Genomic DNA, 21,556 nt, shown 5'->3' on the forward strand with positions numbered 1-21,556 from the left:
CCTCATTCGTCGAGCCTTTTTTTTTTTTTTTTGGCCTTTATTTTCCTATCTTGCCCATTTGCCGCGCCTCCTTCTCAGCCTATAGGTTACTGCTGAAGTCTGCAGAATTAACAATTTTTCTTAACCCTCACCACGCAGCTTACCATTAAAAACCCCAGATCTTCTTATATATACCCAGTCTGGACCTACAATGGCGCAGATAGACACACATTCACGACCGAATCCTTAGTGAAACGGATGGTACTCGACTGTCTTGACTTTATCACAATGCCGAATAGAGCAGTCAATCCTCATTATTTCAAGGCGCACTCGGCGCGCTTGTGAGCATAGTGTTGATCTCGGACATGATGCCCTCGTCGGCCGCCATGCTACTGATAATTTCTTCCTGCGTAAACCCGACCCAGAACGAAGGGTTATTCTGCTGCGCCCTCTTAGTGCGGTAGATCTCCTGTGCGACGCCCTTGACTTGGCTTGACGCTGTACTGGCTGCCTTCCAAACCCCGCTGAGCTTATTTAGAGCTCCGATATTTAGTCGGATTCGTTGTCGAAGTTCATCTTCGTCTTGGATGAAGTACTCGAGGGCCCATTTGCTAAGATGGACGATTGAGGAAAGGGTCAGCACACACGTGAAAAAGTGCGTATGGCTAGTGATGGGCACGTTATACGTAACCATCTTGCTGATCTCGCATGAGGCCATGATGATATGCCTAGTGTGGATATTGAAATGGTCACCACTCTCGACCGCCCGATGTGGAGCGCAAGCTGTTACTTCACGCGCCGGCGATGAATCTAGCTGTGAAAGCGGCTGGTGCAACATTATCGAGCAACTGCACAGGCCAACTTGTTAGTATAGACAGTTCCGCGAGGTTGTATGGTATCACTTACGCATGATTAATCATATGTGCTTGGAACATCATCTCGTCTGGCTGGCAGTTCTTGTTCAGACTGTGCTGCTTCGACTGCGGTAAGTGCATCCTCCAGTTAGAAAGCAACGTTTCGATCTTGTTTACATTCTCGTCGCTTGGATAACCGCTCAGCCGCATCATGCGCCCGAGGTTCCTTATGGAAGCAACACGGTAGGCGAACGAGGAGAACTCTCGTTCTTCTCCAGAGAAAATCTGATCGTCGAAGTCCTCTAAATACATCGGGCGTGGGATATTCTATCAGGATTTGCTTGTTAGCTAATGGATTCTTAGGTGTCGATGCTCATCAGAATATGAACGTACTCCTGTCGTGTATTCATGTTCTTCGCATGGAAGGCCAACATCAGCCACGATATCAAAGAGGAGGAAATTTGTGTGACGGTGCACTCCGGCAACCATTCCGTCTACAACGAATAAGTCCCACCACGTCCGTCGCCAACTCTCTTCTAGCCTTGGGACACCGCCTCCGTGCATCGTGGCGTAAGCCCTCGTATAGAGGCCTATTTCTATGGCGATCCGCTCAACGTCGGATAGAATTTCGCGTGCCTTTTCCTGTTGGCAGTTGCCGTCTAGTCCTATGAGGATGATGACCATGGCTTGAACCAGGTAGCCATCCTTGACAACGTTCGGGGCGTAAACCAAACGCATAGCCTCTTCGAAAAACGTAGCACGAGAAGGACCGGCGTCAATATATAAAGACCCAACCCATCTCATCGCTGCGAGCAAGTGATTAAGATCCCTCTCTTTCGACATCTTGAGCAGGTAGTCCTTCGATAGAACAGCAGGGTGACCAGGGTAGAAAAAGTAGTAGAATGCATCGATACAGCGCTCCGGAACCGTCTGCGGTCGCGAGTTTGCCTCTACCAGAGAACCATTGGTACCATTAAGGTAAGGGTTTCTGTACAATTGAAGGCCGTTCATGCCAGGGGGTGCAAATGGCGTTGCGGGTGACTCGGGGATTACCATAGCCGGATTAAAGGTCGCTAAGCTCGGAGGCGCAGCGGTTGAAACCGTCGCACCCAGCAGCATCGGACAACTATCGCCGGCGGCGGACGGCGGAGAGTCAGTTGCATGACGCTTATTTGGGTTTGAGACTGCATTCTTTCTTGGTCCTTTATAACCGCGACGAGAAGCCACGTAGACACATTCGGATTCTGATGTTTGACAGCGCGAGCATGGATACTTCCCATCGCACTTTAGATGCTTTCCTCTCTAGATTCGCAAAAAGATGTATCAGTTAGCATAATAGCTTCATTGTAAAAACCATCATTTTCTAGACTCACGCATGCAAGACAAGCGGCCTGCACAGTATTCGGGGGTGACGCCCGTGAATCGACAGCGCCCGAGTCAGAGGGTACCGATGTTGAGTGGGGTGGCTGATTGAGTATTTCCGAGCCATGACCATGACCATTTAATAACGCGGTGGGAGATGGATTTGAGATCGAAGGCGCAACGCTGGGCGCGTGCGTGTAAGACTCCATTGGAAGCGGGTTCTTATTTGACTACGGACCGACGGGAAGGTACTAGAGAATCGGCGACTCTTTTTTTTGTTTCTCTTTTTTCGAAAATAAAAATGCCAGGCTGTAGTAAGGTAGGTGAACGGGGGGTTGTAAATGATATCGAAAAGTCGATGGCGGCCGATGAGCAATTGGATTTAAGTGGCCACTGCTGCCACGACCTGAGATACTATACGGTGACGGGTGCTTCCTCTCTATTCTTTTTTTCTACCGACACCCCTCCTAAGCAGACAGGCTGGACTGAAGGTATCAGATTATTCTGTTTAAGAAACTATAATCAAATATGATAGATGCCGAGCGAGCACGAGTTTAGTTCGGTATTGGCGGGTCGTCTGGCTTTTTCACATTCGGTCCATGAAATGAAATAAGAATAAGGCTTAGCGTAAAGGGGTTGCTGGCAGTTCCCAAGACACTTTAAAGACGGTCTTGAAATCTAAGTCGTTAGAACCGGGACGTATACTCGCAAAGAAGGTTCGAGACGAAGATTCCGGTACCTAACAGTGATGTTGAAAGAGGAATTGGGGAATATGTAAAGTAATTAACAAGCAGCAGCCATTAGATATGTACAACAATAGGTAACGAAACTATACAGGGGGTGGGGTGTTGCTGAGAGGTATCTGTCGTGATAGTCGGAAAGGTTTTATTTTTTTTTTTTCAATCCATTCTTCTACCTTGAACGAGATTGGTGAATAAGAAAAAATTGGACGAATAGATTGGCAGAACTCGCTAACGTCCTTCGATCGAGGTGAGGGGTTCAGAATTCGCGATGGCGTTTCGCTATGTCCAACCCCATGCTGGGTATGCAGACACACAAATCAGGGACCTAAGGTAAACCTGACAGATAGGTACATAGGGATTCTGTTTATGAATACCTACATACACCTATAGTGTAATAAATCAGGAAATATTTTGGACGGCAGACAGGGATAGCAAATTCACTAGCATCCCGCTCGTTGCGATGGGTCTTTGTACCAGCCGAAGCTCAGCTATTCGAGTTCAGCTCCATACCTACACATAGATCCAGGGTTGTCACTTATCGTCTGGTGCATTGATTTTTTTTTTTTGGTATCTTCTGTTAATATATCTCTGCTGAAAAACAACCATGCTCATAACCATGCTCATAACCATGCTCATAACCATACTCGATTGGCTGCCGGCGGCGGACGAATCCCCACAAGTGGCCACCAGCAACGAGTAGGGCTGTTCCTAGCAAATGGGTCTCTCGTCATTTACCAGTCCGCTACTGTGTACTATTGCGCTCTGTACCTTGCCAGCCTCGACGCTTCGAACCTGCTAGCGTGCCTAATACGATTAATTATCACACGCAAGGTATCGAAGTGGTCGGATGTTCGGAAATAAAAGCCTCTATACCTACATTACGCATTACGAATATGTACCTAAGTGTGCGTGCATAGGTATCACAATAATAATTCTCTATCGCCGAACTCAAGCGCCGGGTCCAAGTGGTTTGTTACTCGTCAAAATATCAAACAGCATCTCGGCTTGATAGGAGAGTACATATTTGGACGCAACGATGCATCAGCTAGTGAGAAATTAGTGGAATACTAGAAATTGTGGAAATGACAAGTCATTTGCGCTAATCTACCACCATGGGTTGTATGTTAGGTAGGTAGGCTGTAAGCTCTGAGCTGTACATTATGTGGTGGTGAAAATAGTGAAGGTTGCATAGCAGAGGAACATCTGAAGAGTGCCTAAAGCAAACAGCTGTTATTAATATTTGAAGCAGGCTACGCAGCTGCTCATTTCGGCCTGGCAGCTGCGTTCTACTCTAGTCCACCCCGTATCTCGGGTCGCACAATGGATCCATCGCAGTAACTGCGGGTCATGACATGGATATTCCATGCCGGCCTTAAATACTTGAATATTAAATACTTGAATATCAGGTACATTTTAAGTATTTCCTTTTCCAGTTTAGCTATAGTATAGGTTAGGTTAGGTAGGTATTTAATACCTAATATATATAACCATTGTACCTCTCTAAGGCCTCAATCTGCGTCTTTATTGTTTAGTACTTTACAACCCCCCTTTTCTCGACCTTGATCCAATCCGTGGCATCGTCCCCTATACAGTTCCATCTTATCTAATGATACCGATTCCCGGACCCCGGTTGATGCTATGCAAATCTAGCGTATTATCAACGACTACTTCCGCTCATCATCAAATTACCTATTATGTCCTCTAGGTTTATAAACGACTCGTTACGAATTGTTTAATTATTATTGGATCTAGCTAATTCTCGGGAATCAATGTTACGTGACTTATTTCCCGGGTTATACCTATGTACGAACCTGAGATACCTCCCACGAAAGTGTTCACATACATAGTAGGCATTCTACTGATACATACGCAAACAAATAATGGTATGGCAGTATGATCTCAACCATACTTAAAAATTTAGATACTCAAGTGATGCCATATGAGGAAGGACTTGATAGCTTGGCGCGTGAGTGTGTCTATTAGCTAGCATTCAGTTGAGAGACTTGGCATTCTCATGCTCCGAATTAACCGCTGTGTTTGATGTTGTAGAAATTGTGGTGCTACGATTACTTATACTTCCGAACATTTTCATCTTAATTTTATAGGCTTGATTCGTACATCCCATTCATTATTCGCAGATATTTCCGACTTGCTCGGCGAGTTTTCTTGACTCTACCCCTTATTTTTCAGCCCCTATTATTCCTTGGCAGGTCGTCGAGAATAGCTAGCTAGGCTATCGTTGGTTCCCGATCCTCCGGTTAACGAGCCTCCCTTAATACTGCTGAGAGCTGCTAAGAAACTTTATATTTGATTCCTATGGGTGTTACTGTGTCTCGCTTGCAGTTCAGTCTATTGAATTTCAAAACTCCCGACAGTTAATTAAAACTTGTATGAATTATTCCGATCCCATAGATGTCACGCTTATAGATTACAGGTAACTACCTAGGCTAGGAGTAAAGGTAGAAAATGATTCCATAGCATGGAAGTTTTCAGATATAGTCAGTTAGATGAACGACCGAAGAGACACTAGAGGTCTATCTTAGAGAAGAAACTTCTCGAAACTCACACCTGATCGAAACCATCTGACGGGAATCGTCGGGTACTAAAAGGTTAAGATGATGGACTTCCATAACATGGTTAGTCAAATCAACTATTCAACAGCCTCGACATCAAAACAAATGTTGATTCACATACCGATAGCTAACCTATGTCCTTCTCCCTTAAACTAACATATGCCGCACCATGCCATGCCATCCTATACCTTGTTTAGCGTCCGTATCATTTCGATTGCTGTACGGCTTGCTCTCCTACCGCCGTTGCCATCATCGCCCGGCGTTTAGATAAATGAAACCTAGACGCTAATGTAGGGCTACCCCCATCCCCGGACTCGCTATCAGATCCCATACTGATAGATGAAGCCGATCTTGCGAGTGATCCCGAAACACTTGTCTCGCTACCGCGATCACTTGCGGTATCATCTTCGTGCGCTGCCTCCGTAGCCTCTATATCTACGGTATCTTCTTTCTGTGTCTGTACGAGTAACTCATTCTGCTCTTCCTCTTCGTCGTCTTCGCCTTTACCTGTCTCCCACATCTGCCTCAGAGTTAGCTCCTTTATCTTGCTTCGCACCGCTGCGTCAAATTCGAATGGCGCTGGCTTGGCTATGAGCAACGGCGTGTAGTCATTCCAGTGCACGGGTATTTCGCTACCGTCTTCCCGGTATTTTTTCCGGAGATTGAAAGCCCACACCATCCCGCCCATCGTCAAGAATAGATCTTGCTCTACGATTGGAACGCCTTGGCACGTGCGCTGGCCGAAGCCGAACTGACTGAATCCGTTGAGGTTTGGGTACACGGAAAGCGGCTCCTTATAGGTAGGGTACTTTGGTTCTAGCCACCTAGAAGGATTGAACGTATCCGCGTCGGGATATACGGACTCGTCGCGGGTAATAGCCCTAATTACGAGTTAAAAGATGATATTTTAGAATATGGCTAGCTTAGGCTCACCACTCTAGGGCATGAATAGTAGCACCGGCAGGAATAAAGTAACCGTCATACACATCGTCGTTTTCTATCGCATGTGGAATTCCTTCTAAGCGTCAGTGAACAGCACGTTTAATCGAGGTGGGCGACCTACCTGTCGGAACCGGGGGGCGCCACCGAACCGTCTCCTTCACGGCCGCACGAAGCATCGGTAACTTTTCACGATCTTTCCATTCGGGGCACCTTCCTTCGCATACGGTATCGATTTCATCTTGGAGTCTTCTCTGCCAGTCGGGATAATGCAGCATGGCAAGTATGAAGCTCTGGATCGGACTTCCAATCGTTAAGGCTCCGGCGATGGCCATTTGCCCGACAACATACGTGGCTTCAGCCTCGTCACCCCATTTACTCTTATCGTTCAGGCCGCTAGGTTTGTTTATGAATGTATGAACGAAACTTGGTTCGGCGGTCCCCTCACTAATACGGTCGTGTACGTACTGAACACTACCCTTCAGAAGTCCAGCTTCGAGTCGATGTCGGGCATTTTCTTTCTGCTTCCACGGACTTATGAATCTAGGTATGTGCATAAGCCAGGGTACAGCGTTAGGTAGGGCGCCTGTAGGGGAGATGGTTTCGAGGAGACCGGAAGTCGTCACTCGCAAAAGTTGGGCGGGATGGGGGCTACCCCAGGAGAGCCGCGCTACCGTGCGTGATGTGAATTGCTCGACGTATTCCCGATATTGTGACGGATTTCGTGATAGGAGATATAAGAAGCGATCCCGTTCTTTTGTTGGGTAAGCATATAGCGAAGCATTAGCCGTCACGCTCATCAACTGCTGGCAGAGCTTCCGCTGGCGTTTCCAAGTAGCTATATCGCACGTCAGTGAGGAACGGCCTTTTATCATTCTGTGCCTACCTACCGTTATGCCCAGACAGCGCAAGATAGTGTCCGCTTGTTCGATTATCAGGAAGGTTAGGAATCTGTGGCCGGTCTGAGTAGTTGCGTGCCCGCCGCGAGAGCAGATCGACCGCGATTTGTTCCGATGAAATCCAGACGTGGACCGTACCAAACATTTTAGTCTGATATATTGGACCATACTCCTTACTCCATTCGTAGAACTTCAGCCACGACGAATTCACCGGAATATCGTGTACGCGGCCGACCAGAGGCAGGGCTATATCAAGTTAGAAGAAGGCACATCGTTGAAATAGGGGGAGATGAAGACTAACACTTCGGTCCGGGCAGTGGCCGACTATTAGGCGGGACCCTACGTCTGTTGTTTACCTTTTTCACCGCATGTACTAGGCATAGCAGTAAAATCGAAACTATAAGACAAGAAACCATAGCCATCGTTGACGTCGTGAAGATCCCTGGGAGTTGAGGCGATAGTATGAGAAGGTGAAGCCCAAGGACTTCAGCTAGGTGTTAAACCATGCTAGCAACACGTTTCCTCCTCGTGGTCTTATATGATAACTAACTCTGACGCCCGTACGGCTAGTCAACACACCTTCGTTAACATGATATCTCCAGGGAGAGCTTATCCCTTCTAAAGTGGACCCCATGGCCCTCAGCTCATGTGTAGTTTAATCAATAAAAGACCCCGCCGACGCGCTGTAGTTCATTCCGCGAGTGTGGCTTGGAATGTCTTGATTTAGCTTGTCTCACGACGCAGAACCCGAAGCTTGTTAGCAAATCAAGCTGAAGAATCCATAAATGGAGTATACTATAATACTGTAGCTTCGGATTAGCTACGAGAGAATGCTAGACATTGCATATTCATGTGAGATAAGATTTGACCATCCCAGGTCCAACCAAGCTAGTATTTCGAGACTCGTACAGGAATAGCTCACTTATATCACGCGGATTCCCACAGCCCGGGGCCAGACCTGCGCTTTTAAGACGAGAGCTCGAAAAAACTTATTCGTAGTGGAGGGTTACAGCACCTTAAGTCGGCGCGTATAAGGTTACGGTAGCCTCATAAGAGGGTTGCATCAAAGGGAGCCCCAATTGGAGTCCTAGTGGGATCTAAGAATTGGTTAGTTATCAATTTAGTCTTCGCGGAGAGGACAGAAAATGAAATGAACGTCATGGATCGTTCAACTGGTGATTATAGGCAGTAAAAGTTGTAACACCACCGACTTGATCTCGAATAATATGGTCTTATTAAAAATTAGCACGTGTGTAGTCTCATTACTTGCTAGTACACAACTCCCCAATGCTAGAATACACCTTGGCTAATGAGACGAGCTAGAGGCGAGTCTTAAGTTGGCTTACATCCATTGACGATCATCTAGACACATAATACGGACACGCAATGCCGAAGTGTGTTTCACGAGTCGTGATATCGATAGGACCACGTAGACTACCCCCTCGATATGCTCAGAACATATATGACATTAGGCTATTCGAGGTCAAAGACTACCGTTAACGTAACAGGTATTTGATGCCGATAGGGCTATATACTTGTCAAGTTCCTTCATCTTTCATATCTTCGGCTGCGCACACTATGGAGCAACAATTAGAACTATAAGCCAAAGCGCAGAAAGTGAATAATGAACGACGTTGATGCTATTCGAGAGCCACTAGCCTGTGCATCTGGGGTAATCGGCGAATGAGGCTCAGTAGTCCCGGGGAAATTCGGAAGTCCCCCATAGCTTAGATACGCCACGGAAACAGGCATATAGGTTGGTGGAATTCTTCATTAGCATGTGCATAGCTCATGAGGCTGGAAGCAAGGGACCTCCCACACATACCAGACCTTTGGATAATGGTTAACAGGGAATGCTGGCTATAATCAGTTAGCTGGAGATCTTTCGGCTGGATAGGTCATAAATCAGCTCAAACATGACGAATTTAATGTTTATTATGCGTGACCCCTTGCAAGCCCCTAGACTTCCCAGCACATAGCTAATACTAGCTAGCACGTGCAAGCCTTTGTGAACCCCGTATAGTTTTTATATCATGTATTCGGGCAGGATGCCAATCATAGGTTGGAACCTCGTGACGGTATATAGGTAGGTTGGATTCGTCCTGACCTTCAGATTAATAATATCGCTTCGCTAAGGGACGCTACATGTATGCTGAGGCTTGTAGCCGTCTAATACGAAGGGGCTATATGTAGGTAGCTAGAGACATTTCTGTACGTCCACCTCTTTTCTTTAGCTTTCAGGTGTTATTAACCTTCTAGGAGTAGGATTCGCCGAGACTTACCTGAAGTCGGCTTAAGAGGTGATGAGAGACCGATCTCAATCAATACTAACGGATAAAAGCATCATGCCTCCGTCCGAGTGTTAGTCAATCTCATCGCAATGCAGGAGAGTTTGAGTCTGGAAGCCGGTTGGGCGACCGTCTGTTCCTTGGGCAGACTATCGGCGCACGTTCGGGTCCGAGCATTATCAAATAACCATGGGGCGGTACTAGAGGTACTCATCACCTTAAAAGAGTGAGAGTAAAGTAGTGATGCGTCCATATCCCCGTCCATGTCCCGAAGCTTATGTTGTGCAACTTAAGGCATGCGGCTTAGCATCGACTATACCAGGATACTCTCTTTTATTGAAAAGTTGTTAGTAATTGACCCCTTCGTACTACCGGACAAGACATCCTTACCTAGGTACCTAAGGTAGGTAGCTGTAGTCTTAGCTAGGTATGACCATCTCGCAATATCTCATGCACAAGTTTCCTCGCATCAAGCAAGGCTTCCTCTAAATTCAGACTATCCTCCTAATATACCAATAGCAATATTTAGACCAAACTTAAGCCATAGTTCGTTAACCTCTTATACCGAGAAGTTATGTCCTTAAACGACACCTGCTAGGATTGTACCTCACCAGCACTCTCCTCTACTTCGCGAATTGAATGCGAAGCTGTGCACAGACATACTTCACAGATATGTGTTAGGAGGTAGGTACCTATATTCAGAACTACTCTTGTCAACATCTTTTCTGTACCTAGTTAGTTGAAATAATTCTTGAAGCGCTGTTTAATGACCACCACCTTGGCAACAAATATTGAATATTGAATGCCATTGGCAACTTAAGATTGGGCTTTCATCTTAAGAAGATCAGGCCTACCTGATCCCACGTGCTTGAAAGTCACCTACATTCTCCCCCTTTTTAATTTATCGTGTCTCACATTTCATCTTCAAATCGAAATAAGTAATCAGACAGGTTCTTTGATGTCGGCTGTCTTGTTTAGTTCCTAGTTTAGGTATGTATACCCAGTAGTACCGAAGTTATATTGCATTCAGTATTTGCGCGGCAGTACAACCTCCGCTCGTATCCGTAACGACCGCAAGCGAATGCGATACGCATTGTACATCGACAATAAAATAAAAATATCAGAGCATTCGGGTTTAGCAAGGGGAAGAAGATAAAGGCAGAGTGCAAATCATTAACTTGGATGAAATACGGACCAACAATTATCCAGGTCATGGAGGCACAGACCATCTAAACCTAGGATTGTATTGATACCGCGTCGCACCTATGCCAAACAGGTCATGCTCAATATTGTACCATGACGTAGAACGCATCTGGTGATCTTTGGCTGACATACGTTGAGAATATATGTACTTGAAGTGACCATGCTGCGTTTCCTCTATGTGATCGCCTTTATAGGCAAGTTGTTAGCATGCTATGAGTTTACTCGGACTCGGCCATGAACTAGCACTGTAGTAAAATTAAGACTTGTGTATGTGTGTTATGTAGTTCAAGCAATAACTAGGAGTACAACAACGGTGAAGTGCTATTTTGAAGGGCACGAGTGGGTATAATGAGCTGTGGCTTTCGTAGTCGGGTCATTCTGCAATTCTTGTCCTCACTCCGATCAAAAGCAGTATTCTTCTACATGCAAATAGATTCCCTGGGCGCCTGTGCCTTTATGTGCCGCGCGTTCGTCGCTCAGCTTCGCCACGTTGGTTCTCACTGTAGTCACTAAGGATTGCCCACCACATACTACAATGCCCGTTTCTCCCCCGGTAGCTTCAACAGCCGTCCTGATGAACTTGGCTACGTCCGGTCTTGACCCCAAATGGTGAATATGTGAGTCGGAGCTTGTCTCTGGGAGGTCCATACGCGACCTACCCATTAACGGCTGGACAATCCCTTCAACATTCACCGATACCTTTGCATCTTCGAATGTTTTCTTCTCGTGCGTTGAAGAGGTTGAAGAAGTTGAAAAAGCTACAGCGCCTAGTGTTCCAAGTTGCCCATCCCCAGTCACAGCGATATGAACGACTAATTCGATACCTACCGACTTTGCCTTTTCCATAGCCTCATGCAGACGTTCGTGGTAGAAGCTAACTTCCTCCCCCTGCTTAGCCGTCAAAAGAAAGTCCACACGCTTGGTGCATGACCTTTTCTTGGAGTGAAGCACGCTCTCCAGGATAGGAAGCGTATATGACGCCCCAGTCGATGCGGAAATCAGGACTAGCGTTTCGAAAATATCCCATCGAGGTGGATTTCCGTACGGGCCTATGATTAAGGCTGTGAGAACCTGCTTCTTTCCCATTGCTTCCTGTTTCCCCGCAAACTGCCTGAGCCGTTTGGAAAAGCCTGAATGAGACCGTATTACTAGTTGAATGCTGTTACAGATACACGTCTCTGGAGTCTGGTGAGCAGAAGCAATCGTGTACGGGTGCGCTTCAAACGGTGCTATTCTAGGTAGCCACAAATAGAGATGCTGCCCTGCCCTCCACTTGAAGTGAACATCCTTTATAGTGAGTACTGTTATAGACTCTCCAACCAGGGAAAGTTGCGTCTTGTGGCCAACCAACTGCCCGCCTTGACAGCATGAGCGGTCCGGGCGCAACTTAGTGTTCTGCCAGAACAAGAGACCGAGACGGAACACTCGATCGAAACAGAGGGCGGCGACTGCGAACCACACATTATACCTGGCACTTACAGGAACGTGAACGTAGACAAGCCATAAGAGTATAACAGCCGCCAAGATGTGTTGGATGACGAAAACCTCGTATGCTATGGATCGCAACGGCTTAAAGGATGTGATGTTCATCCACAGTAGAATTCCCCAAGCGCCAAAACCGTACTTGACCATGTTCATCATCCCAAGTTCAACGCCGACAATGTCGCTATCGACCCAGCCGGCGAAGAAGCAGAATCCATGTACGGTTGTGGTAATCAACATGGTCCGGGCTGCCCATCGGTGGAGCCAATTTAACTTCTCGTAGCTGGTCCCGGTGATCAGGGCGATGACGTTGGTTCTAGAGGCTAATATATAGAGGAAAGGCAGCTGCGTAACTGTTACCCAAGCATTGCGATACCCTAGCCTCTCCATGAAATTGACGTCTAGTATCACCGCATCTTTAAACATGATATAAATAACAGCGGCCCAATAGAGTAGGAGGAGGAGGATGTGGCCCATAGGTGGCGGTGTTAGCCATGACAAGTTTCGGATCGGAACGTAAAGCTGTGGGTAGCTTATCTCTCTACAGACGGCAGTTAGGGTCGCCCATAACTGCGAGCAGAAGCTCGTAGGCCTCGTAGGAAACCGCACTGAGTGTGATCTGGACCTGCGTAGTCTATACTTGAGGCTTAGTCCAACAGAGTAATATATCACCGATATTGCATGCAATTTAAAGGAAGTAGCTCACCTTGACCTATATAGGACAAAATTAATGGTACGGATTATGAGAAATAGGAAGACCACAGCTGCGACAAAATACCAGTAGCTTCTTGCATAGGCCTTGTTGATGGTTGTGATATCACCACCCAAAGACGCGCTACCCATGTCCATATCCATCATATCCATCATATCCATGTTCCCCATTACCATCTTGGGTGATTCCTCTTAGTCTTTGTCGAACAAGTATATCGCAGGCACGAATCAAAGAAAGTTTTAATAGTATGCGCAATGCGCAGTAGACTTAGGAGGTAGTTGTAGACAAAGCCTGGGCTATCGGTAGCCTTCGCACGAGACAGTTGGACATTGCAGATTCCGTATTGTGTTAAGATTCACGCAATGCCCTTTGGAAAAGTCCTCAGGGGATTATTACGCGAAATGTAAGAGGTAAGACGATAATTCCAAATTTTCGATTGTGTCGAGTCTGCTGTCGAGGTGTGCCTTGGCCTCGGGTAGGTAAGGTAGTAAGTAGAAGATGGGAGTTTGGGACGAGTGAGGGTGGATAAGACAAAAACAAAAACAGTGAATGGTCTGGATCAAATTAGATAACATAATCAGCCATTAACTATTGAATCAAGAAGGCGAACTAGGAGGTAGGTAAACCAGGTAGGTGGGTGAGCTTGTCAAGAAGGAAGTAGCATTAGTTATACGGAACCTTATACTTTAGGTAGGCTAAGGTACTTTAAGTAGGTACTTTCACATCTCAACTTTTCCTCGGCGCGGCGCGCTTGTTTGATAAGAATACGCAGGTTAGGATAGGTACCTATCTACACCCGCATATCTACGATATAGCTCACATGGTTTAATAAGGAATCACAACACAGATCTTTGTTTGCTATGGTCTAGTATCCTAGGTTAGTGACCTCTAGTGACACCTAATAAAGAGCGGTCTGCCCAGGTAGTACCAAAGAAGTTTGAAATGTCACTTCCTTCCGCCTCTGCCATACATCTATGAGACGCCCTGTCAAACTGCGCTTGATAACATCCAAGGTTGCATGATAATTATTATAATGGATAATGGAGCAGCGCGGGTATCGAAATCTAGATCAAGGACGTTTGGGGCTGGAGGCGCTAGTAGGAAAGGAGGGAGATAAACTGCCCTAAGCTGCCCTAATTGCTCCCTCTTTATGCCTGTAAAGCACGCTAAAGCGCTAGAATGTCGCCACAATATGCTCAAATAGCCTCAAACGGAAATGACTAAGACTATCAACCACTCAGAATGAGGTGGGGCAGGGCTTAGATGGACCGGGTTGAATTAAACCTCCCTGTAATTGGTGGCTCTATTCCCCTGTATCCTTGTAAGAAGACCCTGAGAACCAAGATGTGTTTTGCATGGATCCCCCACATCAACAGGAACAGCAAGAATAAAACAATATGATCTGGAAAAGACTTCTCCTTGCTTATTTCAAGTTGTGAAGGGGGATTTACTGTTTGACGTTATTTGGAAAACTAGGTACCTAATGCTATCATCAATTGTGTCATGCAATCGTATTTGAGTACATAATGTACTTGTGTTCACGACAACAGTATGTGTACGTGTTACACAAAGATAGGTACATAGGTACCTAGGTAGGTAGACAAGACGGGTAGGTTAGATACCTGCCTACCTAGGTAGGTATTTATACTATGGGACGATCTTGCTCTCAGGGTTGACATATTCTATTGTATTAAAAAAAAAAAAAAGAATCATCAGACGTATTTTCAGCTAGTAGGAAGAAACAAGTTCTGAAGCAGCGGCCGTACTTGACTTAAGTTTCTATGTACACAAGCCCAATGTTACACATGCACCTCAAACTGACGCTTCCCTGTGTAGGTACTCCATAAATTCAAAAGGTCCTTCCCAACTCTATCCGGGAAGGCCTAGGCTCGCATCTCTAGTGTATCCAGGTACGTGGAAAGAGGAGGAAGTAGCAATATACATGTTTGTAACCAGTGATAAATTGACGGCCCTTCAGTCTCTATCTTTACCGTTTCTCGGCCGAGTTGGTGATTCCAAGCTTTGTCCCATCTTCCATCTCCCATCTCCAATTTCTACCTACCACCAGTATCACAACTCGTCTTGTTTCTTGTTCTCTCTTCAACGTGATTCACTTACTACCTACCTACCTACCCAAGGTAGTCAGTCAATAGTTCGTCTTACCTATTGCAGGTTACATCAAAAGGTATTCCCCTGGCATCTCATTTCTCTTACCTCTCACACATTATTTACACATTCCTCCCGCATTCCCTTCTTTCAACCTCGACTTGAACCCTTGATTCAGCAAACTCTAGTAGATTCTGTTCTCGAAAACGTATCTGATCCTAATACTTCTATTAGTAAACCAACGGACTACAGCAAACTCTAGCCGGCACCATGTATCTCATGGCACTCATCGCGACGGCGATGTTGCTCTTTACGGGCATTACCAATGGCCACTTCACCGTAGAACACCCTCCTACCATCGGTCAGTTCGACGACGAAGCCGAGGGTGACCATCCCTGTGGTGGCTACTCACCTGATATCACCAAAGTCTCTACCACGGATTTCCACGTGGATGGCGATGTCATCGCCACTACGCTCACCCATCCCGAGAGTACCTGGTTGTATCGCATCAACATTGACCCCACCGCACAAGGCAACTGGACCGAAGTCTGGCCCATCTTTCAGCAGAGCGGCCAAGGCAAATTTTGCAATCCCCGAGTCACCATTCCTCACGAATTTGTTGGCAAGAAGGGTTTTATCGGTATTGTATCTCATGCTGTAGACGGATTTCTATACCAGGTAAGTAGTATCGATTGCGCCCCATATCAATGCTAGATCCTTCGTTTATCACTCTTGCTAATTTAACAAATTCAGTGCTCCGCTGTCCACTTCATCGAGGGAACAGCTACTACGCCTAGCGACTGCACCAACGGATCAAGCGTCACGACCAGTTGGATTTCTGATGATCAGCTAACTGCCAAGCTCAACGAGTCTACTCCGTCGTCATCTGAGCAGCACACTCCCAACTTTGCCGTCTCAAGTAAGGGAGGGGCGTTTCAGGGCTTTTGTGGCATGCTCACAATCGGCCTGATGGTTGTTCTAGGCGTAATGTTAACGGTTTAATGCCCATGGAAATGATTGGGGGGTAGGCACGCTCTTATTCTTCTCGGTGCATTGATTACGCAGAGCAAGATTACCTACTCTCATGATATCCTTAGCCGCAGCGCAAGATATCTGGGGCGGCTCTAACGTATGGCTAGAAGTGGGTGTTTTTACTTCCCTACGTTATAAGTAGATACCCCTGAATAAATTGCGAATTGCATTATTGCCTTAATATTATTTGCTATTAATTAAAAGTTAAGAGGGAATAATCTCTCTCTGGGTTCATTGCCATAATTAATTTAGTGATCATTGAACATCACTCAAGTTCAAGGAGTTTCACAAATATTTTCCGAGTAGTTGGTGATATTGTATCTGTCACCTATCCCGTATTACCGATGTCCATAGATGAAGGCGTCATAAACTCAGCACCCTTACTGTTTGGCAAAATATCGAAACAATTCAAGGCTAATATTACTGAAATCGAGTGCATTCGTGCATCTAATCAATATCCGAGGGTATCTCATCATATCGTCTAGTATCGTCCAGTCCTAATTCATTTATTTCTTTAGGTACTCCGCGTATCCGTCCGTGCACTCATATATGCATCTTATCCATACCAGCGTCTAGGGCGCTGCTGCCTCCGCCATGGTGACCGTAGAGTTATTCACGCTTGACAGCAGAGAGCCTTTTTGATGCTTTTAGCTCGCCGGCACTTCCTATTTGGGAGCTAGTCCCTGATTTGCGGATATCGTGTAGTGGGGGGACATGCTCTTCTTCTTCCTCTTCCTCGGCAATGCTACCTCGCTCGCTACAGTCGTCTAAATCGGAAACTTCAGCTGATCCATGCCCGGTAAAGTTGATTATGGCTTTGCCGCCTGGGAGCCGTATATCACGCGCTTCCAAGGTTTCTGCGATGTCGAGGAGGAGCACTTCCATAGGACATATATAAGCAACCTTTTTGCGCCCACTCCACGCAAGGACGTGTCCACAGAGGCGACCATGTGGCCGATCGACTACCCAAGCGCCCGAGTCACCGGGAATACCTAGCGGTAGACTAGTCCGAGGATATACTTTAGGCGGATCTTCCGTAGCGGGGAGTGGGTATCCCCGAACTGTCGAGCATCTACCGCTAACCTGATAGGTATGGCTAGGAGATGATCGACCGTAAATCTTAACAGAAGTCAAAGCCGGTAAAATCTGACCCATCTATTTAAACACAAACACCGTTAGCTAAGACTGTTTCCAGACTTAAAACTATGATTAAAATCGACACCAAACACATACTTGTAATCCGCTCGTGCGGGCAATGCATTGAACCTCCAGCCCTGGCAGAGACTTTGCTGGAACCACTTCTGTTGGGTGGATATTCCCTATTGAAGTCGTAGAGCGGAAACTGCTGGATGCAGCACGAGGGATGAGATTATCCGGGGGTAGCCTCTCATCCTGAAAATCGAATAGAGCCCAATCAATCTCGTGAACAAGCCCGTTCTCATTACGTCTGCGTATCCCAGAGGAGGCGTACATCTCGCCAAGCCTATATGTATCGAGATGGTCCTAGCAATCAATCAGTTTTATGCATGTCTTAATCGAAGTTATGTGTAGCCTCAAGGCTACAGTGTATCAAGTATACCAACATACCTCATCCATCGTCTCCTCTGAGGGATAGAAACCTTCCGGTACGTCGTCAAAGGCAGGCTGAGTGATTATATATCCTATACACAACATGATTAGTCGTAGGCCGGTAAAATCCTAAAGAACTTCAACTACGTAGTAATAGAGAAATAGCCGTGTTATTCTCGTAAGGGACCGGGGCGCATACTTGGGAAGGAACCCTACATACCATCTCCGCAGCCGGGCTCTACGCCTGGGATATCTCCAGGCTCGGTGAACTCTTCTTCCTCATCGCTTTCCTCGCCGTCACTAGTAATGTCGGTGAGGGATAATTCTGATTCGGAATCCGAGAACTCCCCTGCAAATTCGTCGCTGCTATCTCCCACGGATGACCCGCCTTCTAATTGGTATACCGTGGCATTGCTGCGAGGAGGTGCGTTGGCGCGCTTAGGGTCGGTCCGATCAGTTGGGTCCGGGCCATCTAACATATGGTGAACTGTCATCCCGTATGGCTTATCATCGACGATGATTAGGCCCCCGAAACTGACGGGGGGGAGGTGCTTGTCGCCTACCCACGCGCCAATGCTGGCACCATTTTGCGGTCTTTCTTGATATCCTGGATTAGCGACTTCGGAGTCATCTTCGTCGCCTTCGCTTTCGTCGTCATTTCTATCAGGAGATATTGAATGCTGGCTCTTCGCCATACTCCTCGTGGGTCCTTTCCTAGAACGTGTCATAGATCCACGGCAAACTTTTAGCGCGAATTCTGTCGTCCCATCAAAAAACACGCCAAGTTTCTTCTTTAATATAGCTCGGATCTTGCTCACTGAAGTGCAGATAACTAATACCGTCGGCTTGGTATTTTGGGGCGACTCGCCAATAGACTCCAAAGAAATCTCGACAGACTCTGGATTTTTGCGATAAAAGTGCCGTAAGGCTAGGTTAATTTGAGGCATGAGGGTGCTATGCCATTGTTCAATCGTTTCGCTTGATAGCGGTACTTGAGGATATAGTCGAAGTTTCAGTCGCGTGTCCTTTGGATGGTTTGATGTACTCTCAAGAGGCTTTTCGTCTACTGGTATGTTAGCATAATAACTCTAACTATAGGAGAAGGACTCATCGTACGCTCGGGAGCTTGTTTGATGTCACTTCCTGTTCGCTCCAGTTCTGATAGTACTTGTGGACTTGATCCGCGAGTCGGTTGAGAGCTAAAAGACGGTCCTGCCAGAGACTCGGCCACTATTCCTTCTCTTCCTGAAAACCTATCAGAGTCCTCGCTTATTCGCTCGTCTAATCCACTTATTCCGTCTAATATGCAACAAGCTTCTAGATAGCGGCTAGCTCTGATTTGTACTTGGCTTAAAATCTCTTCGGTAGAGCCAGGATGTGAAAGCTCTTGGTCAACCGCATTCCAACATGTCTGGACAGCTTTCATATACGGTGTACCGCAACGTATCGCTAGTTGTCGCAGAACGGACTCTGATATGCTGGGTGACGCTTGATCCGGAACGAGATTCTCGAGTTGAGTCCAGAGGCCGATAGATACAAGCATCATGGCCAACGAGTATAGGTCTAACGTCCTAGTATCGCTCTTTGAAGAGAGGGGTGATTGGGCGGTTGTTCGGGGATCGAGCGGATGACGGTGTAATAAAAAGGTAGAGGGGGGCGCATTACGTGCATCTTCCTCGGGAAAGATATCAAAAGACGATACGAGAGGTCTCCTGACATCCACCTCGCCCATAGGTAAATCAGGGTCGTTTCCGGTAGTATTGCAGAAAGATATGGCAGACGCGCTAAGATTCCCGTGAGTAATACCTCTCGCGTGCATATCAAATACCGTATTGACCAAATTATGGGCAAGACGGAACTTGGCCTCCAGCATCGGTTCGAAATCTGGTCGGTTTAGAAGCTCCTTCAGCGTACACAAGTTATCGAGAGGATTCTGGGTAAAGTTTTCGAAAGTCACCGGATTGAAACCAGGTGGAAACTGATAGATCAGTGCTAGTCTAGATTGTCTCATATCCTCATGATATCCTAAAAGGAGAGGAAGACCGATCCAGGAACCAGGAGACCTTTGAGAATCGGTCTGGAGGCCGGCACTTAGCTTCTCAAACCGAGACATGTCGGGCATGATACCGGTCGCTGAGTATATCGGATCGAATGGTGCATATTCTACGAGGAGGGGAGACCAAGGCTGCGGTCCCTGTCGATGACTCGGTTCCCCGTGGGCCTGCCTGCCCATAAAAAATATCTCTCGAGGTCGATCTCGTGTCATCTCCGTCTCCGTCTCCGAGACGGACACGGGTTGCATCGATCTTAAGTTTGTGAGAGCTTGCAGATCAATTTGTTGAGGTGTTTGAATCCTCGTAGAACTGTAAGGTCTTCGGTCTTCGGTCGAAGCGATAGGTTTAAATTGACCTGCAACCCGCGATACTGCCGCAGAAGACCGCGTCCGAGAAAGGTCACAGAGTGTATCGATAGATGCGGTTAAATCCTTGACAAGGTCCTCAAACCTCCCCTTATCCCAAACTACTAAAGGAACCTTTCGGTCGCCTATCCCCTTTTCCGATTTCTTCTCGCTTCCGACAGCCTGTCTCGAAGCAAGCCACAGAGGTTCGGCCTCCGCAAGTATGTCTTTGATAGTAGCCATTATACTACCTACGAGATCACTCAAGCCCGCTTTAGATAGTGATTCGTCAATCTCTGCAGTCTGGTTCGGATCAGACCATTCTAAGCCCCAGCTTACCAGGCGGTCCTTTTGTATTCGCAGCTTGCGATGCAGAGCTTTTATATCGGGGTCATCAGGACTCGGGGCCGATTCCTTGACGAAGTCGGATGACTTTTTGGTGTCATTATAGAGCCTACTAAGTCGACGTTGGAAAGGCAGCTGAAAGCCGCCGCGGGGTAGAAAGGACTCCATGGTGACTGATTATTGATGTAAATACAACAACCTATAGTAAACAAATTCGAACCTCTCAGGGTTTGAAGTTAGTTATTTCGCGGAGTAGCACCGACGATGTAGACATATAGAAATATATATTTCGTCGATAGATAGTAGATAATATAACGTCAGCCTGAGCGGTTCGAATTTTTGTCGTCTCCCCTCAGCACGACATTGACGGGTCTAGTTAATTACGGGTATATAGAAGCCTTGGGCAGTAGAAGAAAATTAATTGGGTACGCATGTATAGATATGTACCTAGGTAGGTATGTAGGTAGGTAGGTATCTATTCGATAGAGCAGCGTGAACTGAATTGAGAGAGAACCTCACTACTACTTGAACTGGTGATTCAAACGAGAAGCGTCATCAAAACCCCCAAATAGGAGTGAGTGAGTGAGCCTTAGTACCCATGTACGCATCCGCGTGTGTGGAAACGAGAAACGGCTAGGCATACAAAGGCGAGACTCCTCGCATCATCCAACATCAGGAAGCTCCCCCGTCGTATGACAGACGAGACGAAGAAGTAATTCAGCTGCCTTGAGCCCCGCGAAGAAGCGCAGCGTAAAAGTAATTTCGGTGCCTAGGCGCATGTGTATGCGGATCCATTGATAGGCAAGGTATGAGGACCAGTTCAACCTGGGTTAGACGAATCTTGCTTCAAGTAGCTAGGTATGCTTATGTATTTACGTTTGGCTGCTGGATGGATGGAAGTTTGGAGTCGGAGGGCTGTGAGTCCGCGAATGCCAAACATCCAAACAACTTTGAGAAGTTACCGGCGATAGGCAAGGTTCAAAACGCTGCTGCCTGGATCGAGTGGAATTAAAGTTTGAAGATGCGATAATTTAATTGGTTCTAAATCGCGACTAAGCAGCAAATCCACATG

The 21,556-nt window shown here is 46.7% G+C and overlaps 5 protein-coding genes across 5 annotated transcripts; 1 reads left to right on the top strand and 4 right to left on the bottom strand.

The window, feature by feature from the left end:
• Nucleotides 1-298: 298 nt before the first annotated feature.
• F4813DRAFT_393731 (uncharacterized protein) lies at nucleotides 299-2,404 on the bottom strand (the record flags this gene model as incomplete). The annotated part of the gene is made up of 4 exons (XM_049247463.1): nucleotides 299-827; nucleotides 886-1,160; nucleotides 1,227-2,135; nucleotides 2,207-2,404. The coding sequence occupies 4 exons, from the start codon at nucleotides 2,402-2,404 to the stop codon at nucleotides 299-301; spliced, it is 1,911 nt and encodes a 636-aa protein (XP_049095381.1).
• Nucleotides 2,405-5,716: 3,312 nt separating this feature from the next.
• On the bottom strand, nucleotides 5,717-7,771 carry F4813DRAFT_393732 (cytochrome P450; the record flags this gene model as incomplete). The annotated part of the gene is made up of 5 exons (XM_049247464.1): nucleotides 5,717-6,392; nucleotides 6,445-6,526; nucleotides 6,575-7,288; nucleotides 7,341-7,595; nucleotides 7,651-7,771. The coding sequence occupies 5 exons, from the start codon at nucleotides 7,769-7,771 to the stop codon at nucleotides 5,717-5,719; spliced, it is 1,848 nt and encodes a 615-aa protein (XP_049095382.1).
• A 3,304-nt stretch (nucleotides 7,772-11,075) lies between these two features.
• F4813DRAFT_374718 (ferric reductase like transmembrane component-domain-containing protein) lies at nucleotides 11,076-13,689 on the bottom strand. The gene is made up of 2 exons (XM_049244956.1): nucleotides 13,029-13,689; nucleotides 11,076-12,956 (listed from the first exon to the last, which is right to left on the bottom strand). Exons 1-2 carry the CDS (start codon nucleotides 13,208-13,210, stop codon nucleotides 11,243-11,245), a joined length of 1,896 nt encoding a protein of 631 aa, XP_049095383.1. The 5' UTR covers nucleotides 13,211-13,689; the 3' UTR covers nucleotides 11,076-11,242.
• Nucleotides 13,690-15,009: 1,320 nt separating this feature from the next.
• Nucleotides 15,010-16,354, top strand: F4813DRAFT_374724 (uncharacterized protein). The gene is made up of 2 exons (XM_049244957.1): nucleotides 15,010-15,818; nucleotides 15,894-16,354. The coding sequence occupies exons 1-2, from the start codon at nucleotides 15,411-15,413 to the stop codon at nucleotides 16,140-16,142; spliced, it is 657 nt and encodes a 218-aa protein (XP_049095384.1). The 5' UTR covers nucleotides 15,010-15,410; the 3' UTR covers nucleotides 16,143-16,354.
• F4813DRAFT_256509 (uncharacterized protein) lies at nucleotides 16,318-20,972 on the bottom strand. The gene is made up of 5 exons (XM_049240213.1): nucleotides 18,858-20,972; nucleotides 17,962-18,804; nucleotides 17,760-17,833; nucleotides 17,406-17,675; nucleotides 16,318-17,327 (listed from the first exon to the last, which is right to left on the bottom strand). The coding sequence occupies exons 1-5, from the start codon at nucleotides 20,650-20,652 to the stop codon at nucleotides 16,782-16,784; spliced, it is 3,528 nt and encodes a 1,175-aa protein (XP_049095385.1). The 5' UTR covers nucleotides 20,653-20,972; the 3' UTR covers nucleotides 16,318-16,781.
• Between the last annotated feature and the right edge of the window lie 584 nt (nucleotides 20,973-21,556).

The sequence above is a fragment of the Daldinia decipiens genome (genome assembly GCF_022478715.1).
Source record: "Daldinia decipiens strain CBS 113046 unplaced genomic scaffold F4813scaffold_48, whole genome shotgun sequence".
Classification (NCBI taxonomy): domain Eukaryota; kingdom Fungi; phylum Ascomycota; class Sordariomycetes; order Xylariales; family Hypoxylaceae; genus Daldinia; species Daldinia decipiens.